The 23,577-nt window shown below is 43.0% G+C and overlaps 1 protein-coding gene across 1 annotated transcript in view; it reads left to right on the top strand.

Moving 5' to 3' along the window:
- MAN1C1 (mannosidase alpha class 1C member 1) overlaps positions 1-23,577 on the top strand; it is a 212,015-nt gene that overhangs the window by 54,693 nt on the left and 133,745 nt on the right. The window contains exon 2 of the mRNA XM_051988207.1: positions 23,383-23,479. Within this exon, the coding sequence (XP_051844167.1) occupies positions 23,383-23,479 (97 nt within the window). The remainder of the gene's footprint in view (positions 1-23,382; positions 23,480-23,577) is intronic.

Here is a 23,577-nt window from a genome sequence, read left to right as displayed (position 1 = left end):
TGATCCCACAGGAAATCTGGATTTGAACCCAGGTCGTTTGACTAGAAGGTCTCTCTGCCTCTTTGCCCTTGCGAGTAGAAAGTCCGTGTTCTGACAGTAGCTGAGATGTCATCAAAAAGACAAGAATTATACTCTAGTCTCTGAATGACTTCGTTTGTTGGGATCTATTGGATTTACAGTAATCTTTAATTATAAAAGCCATTACTTGAGAATGGATTATCAATGCTGTTCATTTTTGTACGTTGCCTAGTAACAGCCTTTTGTGCCCGAGACATATGTGTTTCTGTAGTTACAGGCTGAAGGAGTGAAGCCTTCTTCTGTCTTAGCCATTTCCCCATCATGGTCTTATAAAAAGCTATTCTGAGGGACGCCGGCCAAGTCCGGAGGATGAAAAATGGCCCTAGTTTGACAGTGGGAGTACTTGCAGAGGCTTTCTTTCCATCTGATGTTGCTCTGGGTAATGCTCCTTTCCTCCACCCCCACTCCCCCACAAGATAAAAACATTTTTTTCTCTAAACAATTGACCATATTCTCTTCTCATCTTTTAAATGACATCATGCTCCATGGCAATCTTAGAGTTATAGAATTTTAGGACTGAAATACACTTTTGAACATGTTAGAGGCCTTAGAATACAGAATATGAGAACCAAAAGGAACCTGAAACATAGAATATAAGAGCTGAGAGGGCCTTAGAACTCAGAATGTCAGAGCTGGGAGGGTCCTTAGAACCCAGGATGTCAGAGCTGGGAGGGTCTTTAGAACCCAGGATGTCAGAGCTGGGAGGGTCCTTAGAACCTGGGAGGTCAGAGCTGGGAGGGCCCTTAGAACCCGGGAGGTCAGAGCTGGGAGGGCCCTTGGAACCCAGGATATCAGAGCTGGGAGGGCCCTTAGAACCCAGGATGTCAGGGTTGGGAGGGCCCTTAGAACCCAGGAGGTCAGAACTGGGAGGGCCCTTGGAACCCAGGAGGTCAGAGCTGGGAGGGCCCTTGGAACCCAGGATATCAGAGCTGGGAGGGCCCTTAGAACCCAGGATGTCAGGGTTGGGAGGGCCCTTAGAACCCAGGATGTCAGGGTTGGGAGGGCCCTTAGAACCCAGGATATCAGAGCTGGAAGGGCCCTTAGAACTCAGGATGTCTGAGTGGGGGGTGGGGGGTGGGGCTTTGGAACACGGGATGTCAGAACTGGGAGGAATTTTAGAGGATGTTGTAGCTGGCTGGGTAGAGACAAAATTAAATTTCCTCATTTTGTAAATGGAAAAATTGAGGCTTAGAAAGATGAAACTTCTTACCTAAGGTCACATTCAGAGCCAATGGCAAAACCAGATCTGGGTTTCCATGCTTCCTGACTCCCATTCCAGTGTTCTTTCTGCTTTGTTCTGATCCTTGTTATGAGGTACTCTTAACCACACTGGGAGGGGAACAGTGGGAGAGGGAGAAAGGGGGAAGGGGAAAGCCAGACAGAAAATGAAAGAAAGAGACAGAGAGTAATCTTATTTTCTTCCTCTCTCTGTCTCTCTCTCTTTTTTAAAGATCCCTGGTAGAAAAAATAGAGCATCCCTTTTCCAGGTCAGACAATCATTATCACTTGTGCAAAACCTCTTCACCCTGCTGATTTTCTCCAAGTCACAGGATCTTGAAGTTGAAAGGAACCTTGCAGGCTGCCTCGTCCACCCATTCTGAAACAAGGTGTCCGTTGAGTGTCCATCCGGCCTCGGCCTGGACGAACGGGAGTCCGCCCCCTCACCCAGAAGCTCATTGCACTTGTGGGTAGTGCCAGTGCTGAGGAAGGTTTGCTGACCCAAGCCCAAGCTTGTCTCTTTATAACTCTGACCCTTTGTTCCAAGCTCTGCACTCTGGGGCCAAGCAGAACGACTCCACTCTCTCTCCAGAGTGACAGCCCTTCACATTTCGGGGGATGGCCCCTCACATTCTGGCAGATAGCTCACAGGAAGACCCTAAGTGTTTTCTCCTACAATTAAATATAGTTTCTGTGATTGATGGTCATGTGACATGATCCTGGTGCTCTTAACCCATTTTGGTGGCCTTTTTCTGTTCGCTGTCCGACCTATCAATGTCCTTCTGACAACATGGTACCCAGAACTGAATGCAGGGCTCCGGATGCCATCTGGGCAGGGCGGGGAACAGTAAAACTCTCATCTTCCTGATCCTGAACATTACTGACTTTCTCAATGGAGCCTAATCAGGACTGAATGCGCTCTCTCAGCTGCTCTGCCTCCTCTCCGTGCTATATGGGGCTTGCCATCCTCTAAACCCCTTGATCTTTTTCAGATTTCTGCTGAGAAGGCATTTATCTCTCATTTTGGAGTTGAGAAGTGATACACACACACACACACACACACACACACACACACACACCCCTTTTGTTTTTTATATTTTCTTTATTTCCACATATATTCTTCCTCATTTTTTTTTTTTTGCTAGAGAGCGGTCTCTTATAACAACGAATAAAAGAAAAAGCAGTTCAGTAAAATCAGGCAATACATTTAATGGCTTGTGCATATATGCAGTATTCCACACCTTACCTCAGCAAAGAGAGAGAGAGAGAGAGATTCTCGATGCTTTTCAGTTGGTCATCATCCACCTTCTCTTTATGTATCCTCGTTTTCCTTCTCCTTTTCCTCTTTCTTTTTCTTCCTTTCTCCTCCTTCTCTTCTTCCTTCTTTTCTTTTTCCTTATATTGTCATTTACTCATCTCTGTATTCCTTTTTTTTGTTTAACAAATATAAAATTAAGCAAAACTTGACAAGCATACAAATAGATTTGTATGGACACACATGAGTGCCTATGCATATACAGGTTTACATATGTACACATATATGCATATATATACACATAAATATTTATACGTGTGTGTGTTTATGTTGTACCTGGGGTCCAATCCAAGCTCTGCTACCTGCTGACTGTGTGATCTTTGGCAATTAATCAACCATTAAGCATTTATCAAAGCACCAATTAAGTCAAAGAATGAAACAATCCCTACTCCCAGAGAACTTACATTCCAATTGGTGAGAACATAAGTCCATGAAAATTATATGTGGTATAAAATCAAGTTAATTTGATATATAGATATATTATATCTATATCTATCTATCTATATATGTATATATGTGTAGTTGTTCAATGCAAAATAGTTTGGGAGAGAGGGCACATGCAGATAAGGGAGTCACTAAAGACTTCACACAGAAGGGCCTGCTTGGGTTGAATCTTGAAGGAAGAAAAAGAAGGAAGGAAATAAGCATTTATTAAACACCTGTGTATGCCAGCACTGTGCTAAGTGCTTTAAAAACATCTCCTTTGATCTTCATAACAACCCTGAGAGAGAAGTACTATCATTATCCCCATTTTACAGATGAGGAAACTGAGGCAGACAGAGGTGAAGTGACTTGCCCAGAGACACACAGTTAATACATGTTGGAGGCTGGATTTGACTAACCACTTCCTGCCTCTAGTTCCCGTACTGTCTCTATTGCCTAGAAAGCAGAGATGAGGCAGGAGTGGATCCCAGGCATATAGGATAGCTAATGAAAAGGCATAGAATGGGGATATAGAGTGCACGAGGAACAGAAAGCCAGGGCCAGCTCGCCTGGATCGCAGAGCGAGGCAGGAGAAGTGTCCGGTTAGCTTGCAAAGCGAGGTTGGGGCCGGATTGTCTAGGACTTTAAAAGCCAAGCAGAGTTTATAAATCATTCCAGAGGGAAAAGGCAGTGGCTACAGTTGGTTGAGCACGGCAGCAGTGTGTAGGACAGACTGGAGCCAGGGAGGAGCTGAGGTAGGACTGTTGTGTCCTGCTTTCTAGAGCCTCCAAATTAGGATGATTAAAATATATCATCTTACTGAAGAAGTGATGAGGAGGGACTCATTTTTCCACCCTCCTCAGGATGAGGATATATTTTAATCACCCCGGCTTGGGGGCTTTAGAAAGCAGGACACAACATAGGACGACTAATTTGGAGGCTGTTGCAACAGTTTAAGTGAGAGAGGATGGGCAATGACCCAACAATGGTAGCTGAGCAAGTGAAGAGAAGGATCAGATGTGAGAGATGTTGGGAAGGGAGAAATGACAAGATGGACTAGTTCCAAGATGGACACTAAATGTGTGTGGGGAAGGTCAGGAGAAGGAGTCCAGGAAAATGTTGATTGGAAAATTGGAAAAATGGCAGGACTTTAGACAGAAATTAGGAAGTTTGGAAGAGGAGAGAGGGTTTGGGGAAAGATCCTTAGTTCGTGTTTGGACACGTTAAGTTTGCCATGTCTCTGGGACAATGAATTTGAAATGTCCAACAGGTCATTGGTAAGATAGGAATGAAGCTCCAGGGAGAGAGCCAATGAGCTAATGGGGACATCAAGAGAAAGTGTGGGAGAAGAAAAGAGGGTCCAGTACAACTCTTTAGGAATACTGCCATTAGGGGGCATGGTGAACCAATGCAGAAGGAAGATGGTCAGCCAGGTAGGTCAGTCCTTCAGGCATTTATTAAACACTTATCTTATGGCAGGAGCTGTGCTGAGCATTAGGTTTAATCTTAGAGGCAATAGGGAGCCATTGTAGTTTAGTGAGCAAGAGAGTGACCTCAGCTTTAGGAAAACCACTTTGGAGTCGAGTTGAGCAGACATATTTGTCATACCTGGCCAATAAGCCCTCCTTCCCTCCCCCCACTGATTCTTCATATGTCCTCCAGACCAAGACTAGTCATTGCATTTAATCTACATCCAGTTGCCCATTAGTACTTTCACTTACATTATGGGAGTTATTATGTTTGTGGTGTTGGGGGCTTATGCTTTAGAAAATGACTTTCTGAATCCAAATGTAAGACATTACATTCATTTCTATTTGTCCAAAGGAAATAGTGGATATATGTAAAAAGTTATAGTAGAAGCCTTTTTCATTTTTTTCTTATCTTTTTTTCTTTATTCATACAATATATACCTTTGGCTGTTTGGTTGGAATTCTAGTCAAAGGCATCTATCGTAGAGAAATTGCTCATAGAGAATGACAGAAGAAATAGCTGAGGAGAGAAAGCACAAATGAGAATTGAAATTCTGCTGGTTCTGTTAATAGCCATGTGATGTCTACCCAGGGATTTGGGTGAATAGTAGATCACTGGAACCTGTTCAATCTGTAGTGGCTTCAGGCCCCTGGAAATTAATGGTAAACCTACTCAGCTGTCAGCATTTATGGCCACTAGGTAATCAGACTCGAAATTTATGGATATTTACATTTCAGAGGGTTTTTTCCCCCAATCTTCTTTCTTCAAAAACAAAACAAAACCCCACGTTCCTGCAACGTTTGTACTGAATATGATGGAATCCTTTTTTTTTTTTTTTTAATCCAGGGCAGCTAGTATACACTGTGCCTGAGAAAGGTGCATGCTGTATTGTCCTGAGATGATATAAAGATTACTTCTATTAGAGGCAGGCTCTTAAAGTCTCTTCCAATGTAACTGGTAAAAAATAATACTTAAAGAAAATAAAGTTTCTCCCATCCCTTTGACTACATGAATCTTTTATTCCATTTTCTTTTATGTCCACCAAATTGGCTCCATATGAGAATCCTAATGAAAAATTAATTTGGATTGATTCATTTAGGAGTTGTGAACAAATACGAACAGGTTATGAACAAATAAATTACATAAGCAGGAATTATTATTATTTATAACAATCCACATATACTATTCCCATAAGAAATAGCTCTATTTTAAGATCAATTAAAGTCTGGCCTTGATCGAGAATGAATGATGGCAATTGAGTATATATGCTACTAAGAAAAAATGAAAACAAAAACTTAGAAACTAAATAATAAAATAAGTTTTTGCAGTGTAGAAAGAGCATTGAATTAAAAGTCAGGAGATTTTGGTTCTAGGTTTTAGCCTTAGTAAAGTCTTTTTCTTAAGATTATACATGTACAATCATGTTAAACATGTTTTCACATTAGTTATGTTTTGAAAGAACAAAAGGAGACAAAGAAAAAAAGTGAAAATAGTATGCCTGGATCTGTATTCAGACTCCATAGCTCTTTCTCTGGATATAGATTGCATTTTTCATCATGAGTCTTATGGAACTTTGATCATTGTATTGCTGAGAAGAGCTAAATCTATCATAATTAACCATCATATAAAGTTATTGTAAATATGTGTAATGTTCTCCTGCTTCTGCTTGGTTCATTCAGCATCAGTTCCTGAAAGTCTTTCCAGGTTTTTCTGAAATCTACCTGCTCATTGTTTCTTATGAACAATAATATTCCATTATATTCATATACCGCAACTTATTCAGCCATTCCCCAATTGATGGGCATCTCCTCAATTTCCAATTCTTTGTCGCCACAAAAAGAGCTGCTATAAACAATTTTGTACACGTGGATCCTCTTCATTTTTATAATCTCTTTGGGATACAGACCTAGTAAAAAAAAAAAAAAAACATTGCTGGATCAAAGAGTAAGACCAGTTTTATAGCCTTTTGGGCTTAGTTTCCAATCTCTCTCCAGAATGATTGGATCAATTCACAACTCCACCAACAATGCATTAGTGTTCCAATTTTCTCATAACTTCTCCACCATTCGTCATTTTCATTTTCTGTCTTATCAGTCAATTTGATAGGTGTGAAGTGATACCTGAGAGTTATTTTAATTTACATTTCTCTAATCAATAGTGATTCAGAGCATTTTTCTTATGACTATAGGTAGCTTTAATTTCTTCATATAAACACTACCTGTTCAGGAATAATTTGTTTTCTTACAAATTTCTCTCAGTTCTCTATTTATTTGAGAAATGAGGCCTTAATCAGAAACACTGATTGTAAAAATTGTTTCCCAGGATTCTGCTTTTCTTCTAATCTTGGTTGCATTGCTTTTGTTTGTATAAGACCATTTCACAAATCTCAAGAGTAACAAGTATTATCTTCCTGTGTAGGGATGTAGATAGTTTAATCTTATTGAATAACATGTTGTTGTTGTTTTTTCTTTCCTGTTTACCTTTTTATGCTTCTCTTGAGTCTTGTGTTTGAAGGACAAACTTTTTGTTTAGCTCTAGTTTTTACATTGAGAAAGTTCAAAAGTCCCCTAATTCATTAAATGACCATCTTTTCCTCTGAAAAATTATGCTCAGTTTTTTTTGGCAGTTGATTCTTGGTTATAATCCAAGTCTTCTGGAATATCATATTCCAAGCTCTCTGATCCTTTAATGTAGAAACTGCTAAGTCCTGTGTCATTTTGACTATGGCTCCTTAATATGTGAATCATTTCTTTGTTATTACTTGCAGTATTTGCTCCTTGACCTGTTAATTCTAGAATATGGCTAAGGTATTCTTTGGAGTTTCATTTTGAGATCTCTTTCAGGCAATGATAAGTGGATTCTTTTAATAACCATTTTACCTTCTAGTTTTAGGATATCAGGGCAGTTTCCTTGATACTTTCTTGAAATATGAAATCTAGGCTCTATTTTTAATCATGCTTTTCTGTAGTCCAATAATCCTTAAATTCTCTTCTGGATGTATTTCTAGGTCAGTTGTTTTTATGATGAGGGGCTTTAAATTTTTTCCTTTTTTTATTCTTTTGATTTTGTTTGACTGATTTTTGATATCTCAGGAGTCATGAGCTTCCATTTGCCCAATTCTAATTTTTAATGAATTATTTTCTTCAGGGAGGTTTTGTACCTCCTTTTCCATTTGGCCAATTCCACTTTTAGAGGAGTGGTTTTCTTCAGTGAATTTTTTTCCCCTTTGGCCAAATCTATTTTTTAAGGAATTGTTTTCTTTAGCCAATTTTTATGCTTACTTTTCCAAGATGTTGGCTCTTTTTTTTTAAATAATTCTCCTGTATAATTCTCATTTCTTTTCCAAATTTTTATCCTACTTCTCTTACTTGATTTTTAAAATACCCTTTGAGCTCTTTGGACTTAAGATCAATTCATATTCCCCTTTGAGACTTCACATGTAGGCATTTTGACATTGTTCTCCTGTTTTGAGTTTATGTTTTGATCTTCGCTGTCACCATAATAGATTTCTAGGGTTGGCGCTCTTTTGTTTTTTTTGCTGATTTTAAAAAGTTGAGCTCTTCTCCTGAGGTACAGGGGATACTTTCCCAAGCTTCCTGTGCTGAGGGCCAGGGGCCTGGTCCCTGGATTTCTACACTGGAACTTCAGGTGGCTAATGCCCACCTAGGCACACCTCTTGTGCCCTGAATTCCAGGGCTGGCAGTTTGCCTTCTATTCTGGGGCTGGAGGTCTCCCAGTTAGCCCACTGTGCCACTAGTCTACTGAGCTGGGGTCACAGGGCCTTAGTTGCTGAGGGTCTCATTGCCTTGTCTGGATGTTGTCTATCCTGGGCTACAGTTCCTTTTTACGCAAATGAGATAGACCTTTCCTTAAGTCCTTCTAAGGTCATCTTTTTGTGGGCTCTGTCCCACAGTAGATAGAGCACCAGTCCTGAAGTCAGGAGGACTTGAGTTCAAATCTAGTCTCAGACACTTAATACTTCCTATCTGTGTGACCCAGGGCAAGTCACTTAACCCCAATTGCCTCAGCAAAAATAAATAAATAAATAAATAAACAAAATAAAAAATAAAAGAGAGGCAGCATGGAATTATAGAGAGGTCACAGGATCTGGAATCTGAAGACTTGGATTGAAATTCAGTTTTGCCTGTGTGGTCACTTTCTTTCTCTGTGCCTCAGTTTCCTTTCTTGTAAAATGAGAGCTGTCAAGTTGCATGATCTCTAAGCTTCCTTTCAGGTCAGGCCACACTAACGGGTATTTTGGGGGGCTAGCTGGATGGGGGATGCCAGTGAGTTCAAGGGCCACAGGTCATCGATTGAGATGAGAGTTACCCCATGGATGTGGTTATCTTGTAAAGATAATTGCTCTATATAGTGTTTGGGTTAAGCTTCTGAGGTGGCCTGATTGACATATTTAAATTCCATCTCCCAGGCATCTGCTAATTATCATCGCAGAGATGGGCAGAACTCATCAAAGAGCTGTTTGGAAATGCTCTGCATTTTAAAATTGTTTTGGGCTCCCAGGAAGAGAGAAACACGTGAAACACCAATTTTTCCATTGGATGTCTCCGTGACCTCTGAAGGATTCAAACTTTGTAAGGGTCTGAGCCTTCTGATCTCACACGTGGGTACATTTCTGCAGTTAAATCTGTCCGTGGGAAATATTCCGGCTCCTACTTTCTTTCATTGCTGTCTGAACAGAGCATTCTCCCTGGGTGACTCTCCTATCTGGACAGGGCTGAGGGTAGGAGGCAGTTTAGATTCTGCCTAATGAATCTCATCTTTTTTTAAACCATAGCAGTGGAGCTCAGAGGGAAGTCTCAGAGTTAGCCTTTGCTCAGATCTTTACTTCAGACACCCCTGTTTATAAATGGAAACCTAGCATCTTCCCTTCATCCAAAGAAAGAAAAAAAGAGCAGAAAAAGAGACAGAGAGAGACAGAGAGATACACAAAGAGATACACAGAGAGGCAGAGGGATAGAAGGAGAGAGAGAGAGAGAGAGAGAGAGAGAGAGAGAGAGAGAGAGAGAGAGACAGAGAGAGAGAGGAGAGAGAGAGAGAGAGAGAGAGAGATACACAAAGAGATACAGAGAGAGGCAGAGGATAGAAGAAGAGAGAGAGAGAGAGATACACAAAGAGATACAGAGAGAGGCAGAGGGATAGAAGGAGAGAGAGAAAAAGAGAGAGGGGAAAAGGGGGGGAGAGAAAGAGAGAGAGACACAGAGAGAGACAGAGACAGAGAGACAGAGAGAGAGAGAGAGAGAGAGAGAGAGAGAGACAGAGAGAAACACAGAAAGAGACACAGAGAGAGACAGAGAGAGACAGAGAGAGAGAGAAGAGAGAGAGAGAGAGAGATACACAAAGAGATACAGAGAGAGGCAGAGGATAGAAGAAGAGAGAGAGAGAGAGATACACAAAGAGATACAGAGAGAGGCAGAGGATAGAAGGAGAGAGAGAAAAAGAGAGAGGAGAAAAGGGGGGGAGAGAAAGAGAGAGAGACACAGAGAGAGACATACACAGAGAGAGACAGAGACAAAGACAGACAGACAGAGAGAGAGAGAGAGAGAGAGAGAGAGAGAGAGAGAGAGAGAGACAGAGAGACAGAGAGATACACAAAAAGATATAGAGAGAGGCAGAGAGATAGAAGGAGAGAGAGAAAGAAAGAGAGAGAGACAGAGAGGGAGAGAGAGAGAGAGAGAGAGAGAGAGAGAGAGAGAGAGAGAGAGAGACAGAAAAAGAGACAGAGAGAAACACAGAAAGAGACACAGAGACACAGAGACACACACACACACACACAGAGAGAGAGAGAGAGAGAGAGAGAGAGAGAGAGAGAGAGAAAGAGAGAGAGAGAGAAATCAGTTAAACTAGCTGATACATCAACTTTATCTGACAGTTTATATACCATTCAACACCCAGGGTCCCCAACCTGTGCAAAGAAGGATGGAAATACATTTTCTCATTTCCTCTGGGATCAACCATAGAAATACACACATACACAATTATAATAATTATACAACATTCAGGTTTGGTGGCTTTTTTTCTTTTCACATTTATTATTGTAACCATTATATATTTTGCTTTGCTGGTTTTGCTATGCATGAATTCATATAAAATGTCCCATATGTCTTTGAAATCTTTCTGGGAGTCAGTGTTTTAAGGAAAGAAACCCAGTGTTCTCTGTTCCTCTAGAAAAAATGAAACAAACTTTTGAGTGCCAAAGACCTGATTTTGGGTCCTGGGTCCACCACTTAACTAGCTGTTTGACATTATAAATCACTTCCCCCTTTGGAGCTCCCATTTCTTCATTTGAAAACCAGATCATAGAGTTTAGATCTGGATAAAAGACTGAGGGGTCTTATCCAGCCCCTCTCCCCTGCCTCTGCATGTGAGAAAACTGAGGGACACAGAAGTTGTGACTGGCCTGATTACCCAGGTAGAAATAGCAGAGTCAGGATTTGAACCCATGACCACCGACTCCAAATCTGCAGGAGGTCTTTCCCACTCTTCCTGGCTGCTGGTGCCTTTCCTTCTGAAATGACCATCATCTTCTCTAGGTAGGGCTTGTGTGTGACTAGTTACTTCTGTGTTGTTGCCTCCATTCAGATGTGAGCTCCTCAGGGGCTGGTATTAGTTCTTTTCCTTTCTTGGTATTCCTGTGGTTCAAACTAGGTGTCCGGTATGTAGGAGGTGCTTAGTAAATGCTTATGGGCTGATTGTTGGCTGACTGCTCTTTCCATCCTCAGATTTCATAGGGAGATAGTGATGCTTGAATGTGATAACATGGTAACATGATGGTTTTATAACCATTAAGCTCTCTAGATAAATCCACATGTGTTGTTATTTATTGTGGAAATCTTTGTTGTATACCTTGGATCCCTGGCAATCTACTGCAGACCATGGACCCCTTCTTCAAAGAATATTTTTAGATGCATAAAATAAAATGCATAGAATTACAAAAGGAACCGTTTTTATTGAAATTTAAAATTTTAAAAATTAAAAATTTTTATTTAAAAATATATTTTTAATTTTTAAAAAGTACATAAATTCTAGGTTTTGAACCCCGGAGTTGATGAAGGATTGTGATTTTTAGGGATTTCCTCTATCATTGGAGGTTACCTACTTGCATGATTCAGGTGAATCCAGGGAAGCTTGAGGCACTTTAAGGTTAATTGACTTATCTGGGTTCATCCGGCCTGATTCAGTGGGGAAATTTGAACCCCAGCTCTTCCTAAATCCAAGTCCAGTGCTCTGGTGATCCCTGCATCTATTATGTTGTTATTAAAAATGACAATAATTATTTATTATCTTTGCCATCCCTATTTATCATACGAATGAGAAGATTGAGACTCGGCATCCTTGTTAACAAAACCGCCACGGAGGTCTCCAGCTCCCAGTCCCAAGAGCCCAATTGAAGTCATTTTATGCGCCAGTTATTGAAGTTATGGCGTCCAGAGACGGGAGGATGGGATGAATTTCTCTTTCTTCTAGTCTGTCTGGTTCTGTCACTGACAAGAATCTCACAGGGGCCTTTCATAAGAAATATCTGGGGGTCTTATCTCAGAGATTGCCTGAAGAGCAATTAGCTATCATTGCTGCAGCTGGGGCCAAGGAGAAAAATACACAGCAAAGGGATTTTCAGACCCATTTGCCCAGTCACCTGTCGCTAGCTTAGTTCTTGCCCCTTCTCTGAAAAGGGCTGTTGTCTTGCTCTGCGGGAGCTGCCATCTTCATGACGGGACATTATATGCCCCAGCGGGGAGGGCCCTTGGTCCAATGGAGTAATCAGCAAAGAGAAAATTCAGGTCTTGTTAGAAACCAGAGTTGTGGAGTCAGACATGGGAAATCGGTTATTTGTGTGTCGGGGTAGGGAAAGCAGGAAGGAACAAAGCTAAACCAAAAATAAAGCTGCAGAAAAACATTGGTGAGTCTTAATTGGAGAATTTAACTTTTTTTTAAGTTAAAATTTCAAGACCTGAATGTTCTCTATCTGCATCTGTCTAATTAGAATTCTATAGAATGTTAGAACTGAGAAATATCTTAAAACAGAAACTGTCTGAGTTGAGGGGAGCCTTAAAACAGAGCCGAGAGGGACCACAGAACCTAGAATGTCAGAACTGGGAGGGCCCTTAGAACCCAGGAGGTCAGACATGGGAAAGCCCTTAGACCCCAGGAGGTCAGAGCTGGGAGGGCCCTTAGAACCCAGGAGGTCAGAGCTGGGAGGGCCCTTAGAACCCAGGAAGTCAGAGTTGGGAGGGCCCTTAGAACCCAGGAGGTCAGAGCTGGGAGGGCCCTTAGAACACAGGAAGTCAGAGCTGGGAGGGCCCTTAGAACCCAGGAGGTCAGAGCTGGGAGGGCCCTTAGAACACAGGAAGTCAGAGCTGGGAGAGCCCTTAGAACCCAGGATGTCAGAACTGGGGGGACCCTTAGAATATAGAATATCAGACCCAGAAAGGACCTTAGAACCTAGAATGTCAAAGCAAGAAGGATCTGTGGGATATTACCTTCTAGCTCAATCCAGTTTGTTCAGTGCAGTCCACAAAACACTTATTATTAGATGCTTGTTGCATGCTAGGTGCTGCTGTACTAGGTGCTGAAGCTACAGAGACAGAACCAAATAGCCCTACTCACAAGGAGCTTGCATTCTCCTGGAGATAGGAAACATGTAGCCAAATTTGTAAATCCAAAGGAAGGGGAAAGTTATTTTGGGGTGTAACTGGGGCGAGCTGAGAGAAACAGGAAAAGCTTCTTATTTTACAGCCCAAGAAACTGACTGAGGGGGAAAATATGACTTCTTCAAACCAGTCAGCAGTCAAGCTAGGACTAGAAACCCAGGCCAGTTCCCTTTCTCTTCCAGCAGGGGAGCTGGTCATGAGCTCGTGTCTGTTGTGAAGCTTTGGTTTTCAGGGACTCCAAAGCCAATTGCTCACTATTTTATTCTTGCCTGTGGCTAGATTTTCTTTTGTATTGCGGTGCAGAAATCCCTTCAAGAATATAGTTCTTAGGTTCTGCAACTGCCATGGAAATGTCCTCAGCATCCCATAAAATTCAGTCTTGTAGCAGTGGGAGAACACTGCAAACCTCTTATTAAAAAGCCTGTAGTGTCAGGGCATATCATCCATCATCACAGACTTAGAAAAATGAAAAGGAAACCAGAACTGAGCTGTCTGATTAATGCAAACTCGAGTACCGCTTATAGGAGGTTGCAGCTCCAGTGGCAGTTACTTAGGCTCCAAGGATGAATGTGTTTTCAAAGCCTGAGTAATTTCATGCTGGATGGAGGAGGCCACAGGGTCTTATTTGCTTAGTCATACAGAGTCATATAGGAAGGTGCTTATAACGTGGAATGTCAGGGCTAGGAGGGCCCTTAGAACATAGAATGTCAGAGCTGGGAGGGACCTTAGAACACAGGATGTCAGAGCTGGGAGGGCCCTTAGAACATAGAATGTCAGAGCTGGGAGGGACCTTAGAACACGGGGTATCAGAGCTGGGAGGGCCCTTAGAACATAGGATGTCAGAGCTGGGAGGGCCCTTAGAATCCAGGAGGTCAGAGCTGGGAGGGCCCTTAGAACCCAGGAGGTCAGAGCTGGGAGGGCCTTAGAACCCAGGATGTCAGAGCTGGGAGGGCCCTTAGAACATAGGATGTCAGAGCTGGGAGAGCCCTTAGAACCTGGAATGTCAAAGCTGGGAGGGCCCTTAGAACCTGGGATGTCAGAGCTGGGAGGGCCCTTAGAACCCAGGAGGTCACAACTGCGAGGGCGCCATAACATTCATAGGGGAATGCTAGATCAGGAAGGAAACTTAAAAATCACAAAGACCCATCGGGACTTGTCCAAACTGCCGGAGTTTTGGTAGTAGAGATGAGAGGAGAATTTAAGGTTCAGAAGAACAGCGGACCAAGTAATCTTTGGACAGCTTCAGTAGGAGTTGCCAGCTGTGATTGCACTTTCCCTCTTCCATGCTGGTGGCCATGTAGGAGTCTAGTCTTGAGAAAGAGTATCAGGTCACACCTTCCTATTCCCAGGACTGACTGTTGGCAGTGACTCCTACTGATCTTCCCCAGATGTGCCCCTGGCTCAGTGGGAGAATGACCTGGGAGAGAGATTTCCTGGCAGGGATGGGTTAAAGGCGGACTCTGGGGTCCCCCCGCTAATTCCATCAGCTTACCCAACAAGATGAAATTGAGTTGACTCCACTCTCCAGAGGCTCATGGATTCCCAGCTGCTGCCACAGAGAGGGCAGACAGAGCTCAGCAGGAGCGGCCGTGAATGAGGGGCTAACGTTCCCCTCCCTCTTCCCTCTTGCCTTGGGATGGGAGAGCTGGGACACCAGGAGGGACCCTGGAGCTAGGTCGTCCGGTCCATCCTGGTGCTTCCTGAGCCGCTGCCAGTGAGCAAACCTCAGAAAGAGCTTCTCGAATCTGAACTGTGAGACTTCAAGTAAGATTGATCCCATCACCTTCCCAGGAAGCGGAGAAAGGCGATGGCTTAACTCAGCCTGGTTAAGATTCTTCTCCCAATCCCTCTGTTGTTTTCACGTAAACCTGCGTCTCCTTGTTCAGACGGAAGAGCCTGGTCCCGCCTGTGGCCCCGAGCCGGTGCTTTCCTGGGCAGACGGGCCGCCGGTCACCCCTGCTCCTTTTAGGTGACTGAGCCGTCCGTGTGCTGGGGTCAGCCCTTCCTGACCAGGCCACAGTGGACGAGTCCCTTCCACTCTTCTCTGAAGTGGCCAGGGCCGGCCGGCCGCTGCTCGGACCCTTCCGGTCCTAGTTTTCTGTGACTCTGCATCTGAACCTCCACCTCAGCCTGCCCTCCTGGGGAAGCCACGCGTTCTCTCTAGGCCGAAACACATCATTTTTCTGCTTCTCTATTAACGGTCCTGGATAAAGAAACGTAACAGGCCATTTTCTACCCCAGCACCGTGTGCGGCTGCTATGCTGAGCTGCCCCCAGAGTGAGGGCTTTCTGGGGGAAGAGCAAACACGCGTTCTAGCCAGCCTACCTATGTAAGTCGTCCGATTCACGGGACATTAAAACCTATATTCTCTTCTCATTTCCTCTCTGCAAATCACTGCGCCCTGGGTATCCCCGCTGAGACATAGCAAGGAGGTTGCCTCATGGTGCAAATGTTTGTCTTTAATGATCTGAAAAAGCCATTTCACCAATGGGTTGCTTTCTGGCCCCGAAACGGTAACTCCTGTTTCCTTGGGTCACTACCAGCTGGGCCTGTTTATAGAATTTATGCAAAAAAGAAAAAAGAAAGATTTTGTTTTCTTTTCAACAGGATTGAGTGGAGTATTAGAGACAACCTGGGGGTGGGAATCGGGATGAAGAAATTTTGGCCCCAGGTATGACATTTAATGTGTGACGTTTGAGGCAGGTGTTCTTCCTCATGGGCCTCAACTTTCTCAGTTGGTAAAATGTGGAAGTTGGGACTAAATGAGTTCTAAGGGCCCCCCCCAGCTCTGACCTCCTGGGTTCTAAGGGCCCCCCCAGCTCTGACCTCCTGGGTTCTAAGGGCCCCCCCAGCTCTGACCTCCTGGGTTCTAAGGCCCTCCCAGCTCTGACACTTTGTTCTAAGTACCCTTCTAGCACTGACATTTTAGATTCCAAGATTCCTTTCAGCTGTAATGTTCTGTGTTCTACAATTTCTTCTACCTCTGGTATTCCAAGTCCTGAGACCCTCCCACTTCTGGTGATCTAGGTTCTAAAGCCCTTTGCATCTCCGACAGGGTAGGTTTTAATGTTCGATGCTGTAAAAGGATCCCCTGTGGCACAAGTAATTCTTTGCTATGCCCAGGTCAGGGTATCATCTCTGCTGACTCCAAGTCACTCTTGCTGTAGTTCTCACTTTTCTTTGTTTTCTTCCTTCAAAACCAGTGCCTGGTTGAAGGGAATTGTAGTACCTGGATGATGGTGATAATGATAACAATTAGAGCTAACATTTATAGAGTCCTTGAAGGTTTGCAAAGCCCTAAGTGTATTTCAGTTATCCTGTGAGGCAGATATTGTTCTTGACATCCATTTTACAGATGGGAAAACTGAGAAAACCGGCAAAAAAGCTGATTATACTCAAAGAAATTCTACTATCTAAAGTAGAATTTGAATCCAGGGCTTTCTCCTTTCAAGGTCAACACTCTACTATATCACCGAGCTGATGAATGATTCCAATAGTAGCAGATATTTCTTCTACTGAGATCTCACCCTGGATGCCTCGTCACTGTGGGAAGGTGACCTTTAACTCTCCAAAGACATGTCAAAGAAGTCTAAGTTCTAGAAGCTGGAACCACGATCAGAGGCTTGGGTACAAGCTGGGGGTGGGGAGAGAGGGGGATTGTGGTTATTATCTGAGGATCAACTTGGGACATGTGCCCACCAGGTGATGACATTGTAGGGGGCCGTATCAGCTCCTGAAGAGAGTCTCCTAAGACCTGGAAGGTTGCTATCTACATTGGTAGAAAGGGATGGTAATACCAATAGCTGATGTTTATATAAACACTTTACGGCTTACACAATCTAACAATAATTAACATGGAAGTTCATATTCCCATTGTGGTTTGAGATTTGGGGAAACTCTTTCTAAATATTATCTTATTTGACCCTCACAATAAGTCTATGAGGTTGCTGCTATTATTATTATTCCCATTTTATAAGATGAACAAACTGAGACTGGGAAAATCACTGATTTGTCTCTCTGTCTCTATCTCTGTCTCTGTTTCTCTTCCTCTCTCTTTCTCTCTATCTCTGTCTCTCTCTGTCTCTGTCTCTGTTTCTCTCTCTGTCTCTGTCTCTGTCTCTGTCTCTCTCTCTCTCTGTCTCTGTCTCTGTTTCTCTGTCTCTCTGTCTCTCTCTTTCCTGTCTCTGCCTCTGTCTCTGTCTCTCTCTGTCTCTCTGTCTCTCTCTCTCTCTCTCTGAGAGATAGTAAGTGTCAGAGGCAGGATTTCAACCCAGTTCTTTCTAATAGTTAAGTTCAGTATTTTCTCCATGATATCACTGCTGCCTCTTAGAATATTAGTCATTTGAATACCCTCATGGCTCTTCGGAAATACTGAAGTAAGCTGATTATTTATATAAGTATTCATAGTTTGGTGTGATTTTCTAGGTAGTGGAGATAGAGATGGCTATATGGAAAGGTTTCATCTCATTTAAATATCATAACACTCTTGCGCAACAGATGGTCCAAATATTGCCTCTAAAAAATAAACAAAAAACAAAACCAAAAAAAAAAAAATTACCTCTGTCTTACAGACAGAGAGATTGGGATCAGAGAGCAATGTAACTTGTTCAAGACAACCAAGAAATTGGGGGTGGGGAAGCCAGGGCTCTAGTCCAATCCTTTGGGCTCCAAATTCTTTGCACATCCTGCTGCCCATCCTCAGTCACTTTTCTAAAGAAGAAGAATTCCTGAGCGTGGAAACAGGTACCAGGCTGATCTAAAAATAAAAGTGAGCCTGTCTCTAGCTAGTAAATATTTTTCATCTCCAAGATCCCTTGTCATTCTAAAGAGAAGCTCAAGCTTCATTGTTTGAGAAAAAGATGAAGCTGTTTCTGAAGGGCGTGTCTGGGTTCTCTTGCTCGCTGCACAGTCTGTCTCTTTGCCACTGGGAGCTTTTGCTCCTGCCATTTAAACATCTACATTGAGAGAAAAAGAGAGAGAGAGAGAGAGAGAGAGAGAGAGAGAGAGAGAGAGAGAGAGAGAGAGAGAGAGAGAGAGAGAAAGACAAAGAGAGAGAGACAGAGAGACAGAGACAGAGAAAGAGACACAGAGAGACACACAGAGACAGAAAAACAGAGAGAGACAGACAGACAGTCAAAGAGACAGAGAGAGACAGAGACAGAGATAGAGAAACATAGACAGACACAGAAAGAGAAACAAAAGATGGACAGGCAGAGAGACACATAGAGACAGAGAAACAGAGAGAAGAGAGACAGAAAGAGAGCAAAAAGAGAGAAAAAGAGAGAGAGAAGAGAGAAGACAGAGATACACATACACACACAGAGAGAAAAGACAGATTCAGAAACAGAGAAAGAGAGATACAGAGACAGAAAGAGAAAAGAGACAGACACACACAGAAGACAGATGACAGACCCAGAGAGAGATAGAGAGACAGAGGCAGAGACAGAGATAGAGAGACACACAGAGAGATAAACACACAGAGAGGCAGAAAGACAGAGATAGAGACAGAGAGACATACACAGAGATTAAAAAGAGTCAGACAAAGAGACAGAGTTAGTTGCGCTCCCCACCCAAGTCAATAGTGAAGGAGACCTGGGTTCCAGTTTGGTGCTGCCTCCTTCTAACTTGCTATGTGACATTGGGCAGGTAATTTCCCATCTCCTTGTCATCTGTGAATTGGAGATCATCATCATAATAAATGACATTTATATCATATTGGTACCTTTTAATTTTACCTCACCTCCACTTCCCAATATAACCTTGCCCTTTCTCTCCCAGAGAGCCATAGTAAAGTGAAAAGTGCACAGGATTTGAACCGAAAGACTTGGATTCAAATCCCAGTTCTACTATTACTATCCATGCAATCTTGGATTACATAAACTATTATCGTTGTGACCTTAATCTCTGTGGTTTAACTTCTCTCTAAAATGAGAGGGTGGGACAAGAGGACCTTCTAAGGTCCATTTCTGCTCTCACTTAAGGATTCTGCGGGTCAAACATTTCTTAATCTATGAGCATTTGTTAAGTTCTTATTATGTACCAGGCATTGTGCTAGGAGCTGAGGATAAGGGGGAAAAAATACCTCTGCTTCCAGGGAGTTTACATTCTATCAAGAAAAACCACCTGTGCACATATAAATACATTCAAAATATATGCATAGTAAATACAAAGCAATTTTAGAAGAAAATGTCCTGGCCCCTGTGAGCATCAGGAAAGGCACTGTGGTAGGTTCTAAGTATACAGATATGAAAGTGAGATTTCTCTGCCTTCAGGGATTTTCCATTCTGCCAGGGGGACATATGTTATAGAATAGTAAATAAATACAAAGTGAAAAGGTTGCTTGAAGAAAATTGCAGAGACAGACAGACAGAGAGGCGGAGAGAAAGAAGCAGAAAGAGAGAGGGAGGAAGGGAAAGAGGGAGGGAAGGAGGAATTGAGGGAGGGAGGGGAGAGAGAGAGAGAGAGAGAATGACAGAGAGAGAGAGAGAGAAAGAGAGAGAGAGAGAGAGAGAGAGAGAGAGAGAGAGAGAGAGAGAATGACACAGAGAGAGAGACAGAGAGAGACAGAGAACAAAGAAAAGAGAAGAGAGGAGAGGAGAGGAGAGAGACAGAGACAAAGAGAGAAACAGAGACACAGAGAGAGACACAGACACAGAGAGAGACACAGACACAGAGAAACAGAAAGACACTTGACTTGAAGAACTTCTAAGAGGCAGAAATAAGAAAGGAGAACAGCCCCTCGTGTAAAGACAGGGAAATTAAAAATACAAAGTTGTGAGTGATGAGCAATAAGTGGGTCATTTTGTTGGATATATAGAGAGTGAAAGGGAGACTAATATATAACCAGGTAGAATGGAGCCAGACTGGAGGGTTTTAAATGTCAAGCCAAAAAGATTATGTTTTATCTTTGAGGGAGCCAGGAAATCTTCTTGAGCAAGGGAGGGGCTTTAGGAATATCTTTTTGCAAGGGGGGGATCATTTGGAGAGACTAGATTCAGCAAAAATAGTTAGGAGCCTATTGTCCTTGATCAGATGTGAAATGATAAAGGAACAAATGTTAAGTTACTTGGTGTATAGGGAGGAGAAAAGTGCAAGAGATATAGGGTATTAGAATTGATAAGACTTTGCATTTGGCAGGATATGGGGGAATGAGGAAGAATGCAGTGTGGTAGGTTGAATCAGAAACTGAGAGCTTGAGGGGATCTGAGAGAACATCCAAATTTATTCCTCATACAAACAGATCAAAGACTAGATGAGGGGAGGCCATTGCTCAGTGTTGGAGCTAGAATTCAAGCTCAGGTTTGAAATCTCAGAGAAATCTGTGCTCCATGCTCACCTCTCTGTCCCCTACATCACATTGCCTCTTGAGGATGACTTCTGTGACTCCTGAATTGTGAATCTGGATGTCTACAAAAATGGTGGCATCCTCCACAGAAATGGGAAATTCTGGAGGAGAAATGGGTTTAGGGAGGGGGTCTTGGTCACTGAATGAAACTGACTCTGGATCCATTCTCAGAATTTTTTAAATGCACAAAATAAAAGATATAGGATTACGAAGGAACCCAGCTGCATTAAAATACCATTTTCGAAGTGTAACTAGGTAAGACAGTGGATAGAGTGCTGGGTCTACAGGCAGGAAAACCTGAGTTCAAAATTGATCTTAGACACTAGCTGTGTGATTCTGAGCAAATAATTTAATAGTGTTTGCCTCTGTTCCTTCATCTGTAAAGTGAGTTTGAGAAGGAAATGGCAAACTACTCCACTATATTTTCCAAGAAATCCCCAATGGGGTCATGACTGCAAAATGACTGAAAACTATTTTCAAAGTATTTTTAAAGACATAAGTTCATGGGCAGCAGTTTAGAGGGTAGAATAATGAGTTCAGTTTGGGACAAGTTGAGGCTGAGGTAGCTAGAGGACATCCAGGTGGAGAGGTCCCCCAGGTAGCTGTTGGGGTAGGCTTGGGAGTCTAGGAAAGATACTGGCTTGTCTCCCCCAATCTACTCTGGAGATGCTCTGTCACTCTGTACAGTCTGGATAATAATTGAGAACTTTTAAAATATCTAAACTGACAGATCCTTAAAAACAAGACAGAGGTAGATTTCTACTTCTAATTCCCTTCCCCCTCCCTCCTCCTTCACTCCCTCCTCTTCTCTGGCAGGTCTTTGATTTTCCAGCAGGATGGCTGACTGCCTCCCCCTCTTGCACGCCCCTGTACCACCTTCTCTGCTGCCTTTTTATACTCGTAACAGCTTCCCAGGGCCGCCCACCTCCCTTTCCTCCTTTCAGAGCTCCTCGCAGGTCTGTCTGACTAGCTGCTGAGGTAGGGGCTGCTGCTGGTGGTTGGGAGTCACTCAGCTCATCTCCTTTCTCCCCAGCTGCCATGGTCAAGCAATGAGTTTCCCCTGGAGCCTGGCAAACAAAGTGGGCTGAGAATCTGGAGCAGCAGCCAGGGAGGAAACCAAAATCAGCTTGAGGCAGAGGTAGTGGGGGAGAAAAAGTCTGAATTTGAACCCCAGCCCCAAACTTGTGTTTAGGCAAAGCATTGTCTTCCTCCAGCTGAGCCTACCCACGAGACCAGGGACAGGCTTTCTTGCCTGGGACCTTCCATATTCTTCCTCTGTGCAATGAGGCAGTGCTGGCTGATCTCAAAGAGGCCTTCTGGTTTTAAATTCTGAGTTCTGTGATGGCAGAAGAATTACTGCCCTTTGCTGGATTATTCTAGGTGATTTGTCTCACTTTAGGGATGGAGTTTTTTTCCTCAGTCATATCTGACTCTTCATGACCCCATTTGGGATTTTCTTGGCAGAGATACCAGAGTAGTTTGCCATTTTCTTCTGCAGTTCATTTTTACAGATGAGAAAACTGAGACAAACAGGACTAAGTGACTTGCCAAGGGTCATACAGGTGGGAAGTGTCTGAGGCTAGATATGAGCTCAGGTCTAACTGCTCCTATAGTAGGATAGAGATGTAATATCTCTTTTCTGTTAATCCAGAGTGATCTCTTAGGATCTTTATTATGACCTCCCTTGTATTAAGATTATTTGTGTATTATTGGGTAATATAAGGCATCCCAAAAGTCTCACTGCACTTTAAATAGCTTTTAATGCCACCTAAGTGGCCCAATGGATAGAATCCTGGGCCTGGAGTCAGGAAAACCTGAGATCCAGACAGTTCCTAGCTATTTGACCCTTGGCAGGTCGCATTATCCTGTATGCCTCAGTTTCCTTATTTGTAAAATGATTTGGAAAAGGAAATGACATTTGCCAAGAAAACCCCAAATGGAATCATAAAGAGTTGGCTCCAAAAGACCAGAAACCACAAGAAGCTTAAAACTACACAAAGACTTTTGGGATACCCTTTAGTGCTTGAAAGTTCTCCAAACCCTTTCCTTAAAATCCTAAGAGATAAGTAGTTCTAACATCATTATCCCCATTTTATAGTCGAGGAAACTGAGTTTCAGAGAGGGGGTAATGCATTAGCTTCTTTCCCTTATCGTTTTCTCTCTCTTGATAATTTCCTATTTATTGTGTGTGTGTATGTGTGTGTGTGTGTGTGTGTGTGTGTGTGTGTGTGTATTGGGGGAGGTTACATATTTGTTTGCATGTTATCTGATTAGATTGCAAGCTAATCTTGAGCAGGGAATGTGTCTTTTACCTCTTTTTTGTATTTTCAGTGCTTAAAACAGTGTTTGGCAGATAGCAGGTGATTATCAAAGGATCTTGGGTTTAGACCTGAAAGTGTCCTTAGAGCACACCATAGTTAATCTCTTCATTTTACAGATGAGGAAATTGAGGCAGATGGAGTTAAACTGACTTGCCCAGGGTCACCCAGCTAGGAAGCCTCTGAGGCAGGATTTGAACCCAGGTTTTCTGGACTCCAGGTTCATTGATTTTTTTCACTACACCACCAGCTTCCTCCCTGTCCCCATCCCCATCCCACCCCCAAGGCTCAGCTTGGATATCACCTTCTCTGTAAGGCCTTTTCCCTTCTCCTTTCCTCCATTTGTTTAGTGCTCTTTCCCCTCAAAATTACTCTGTATTCACTGTGTCTATATTTATCTGTGTACATGTTGTCTCCATCCCACTGCCTCCTTATATTTTTGTAATTATTCCCACTGCAAATATTTGTCCAAATCTGATTCTGCGCTACATTTCAAGGGACTAGAGGCGGAGGTTGTTCACAAAAGTGTCCTGATATTTCTTTCAGATGATGCAGTTCGCCTGGGATAACTACAAGCAGTTTGCGCTGGGGAAGAATGAGCTTCGACCGGTGACGAAGAATGGCTACACCGGTGGCATGTTCGGTGAGAGGAGCACTCTGTGATTTGGGGAGGAGCCGATGGACTACGGTGGTCACATTCACAGCTGAGACATTACTCTTTTCTACCCCTCATTCTTCCCT

This window comes from Antechinus flavipes, chromosome 3, assembly GCF_016432865.1.
Source record: "Antechinus flavipes isolate AdamAnt ecotype Samford, QLD, Australia chromosome 3, AdamAnt_v2, whole genome shotgun sequence".
NCBI classification, from domain to species: domain Eukaryota; kingdom Metazoa; phylum Chordata; class Mammalia; order Dasyuromorphia; family Dasyuridae; genus Antechinus; species Antechinus flavipes.
Note: the sequence above shows the minus strand (reverse complement) of the source record. Positions and strands in the feature narration are given on the sequence as shown.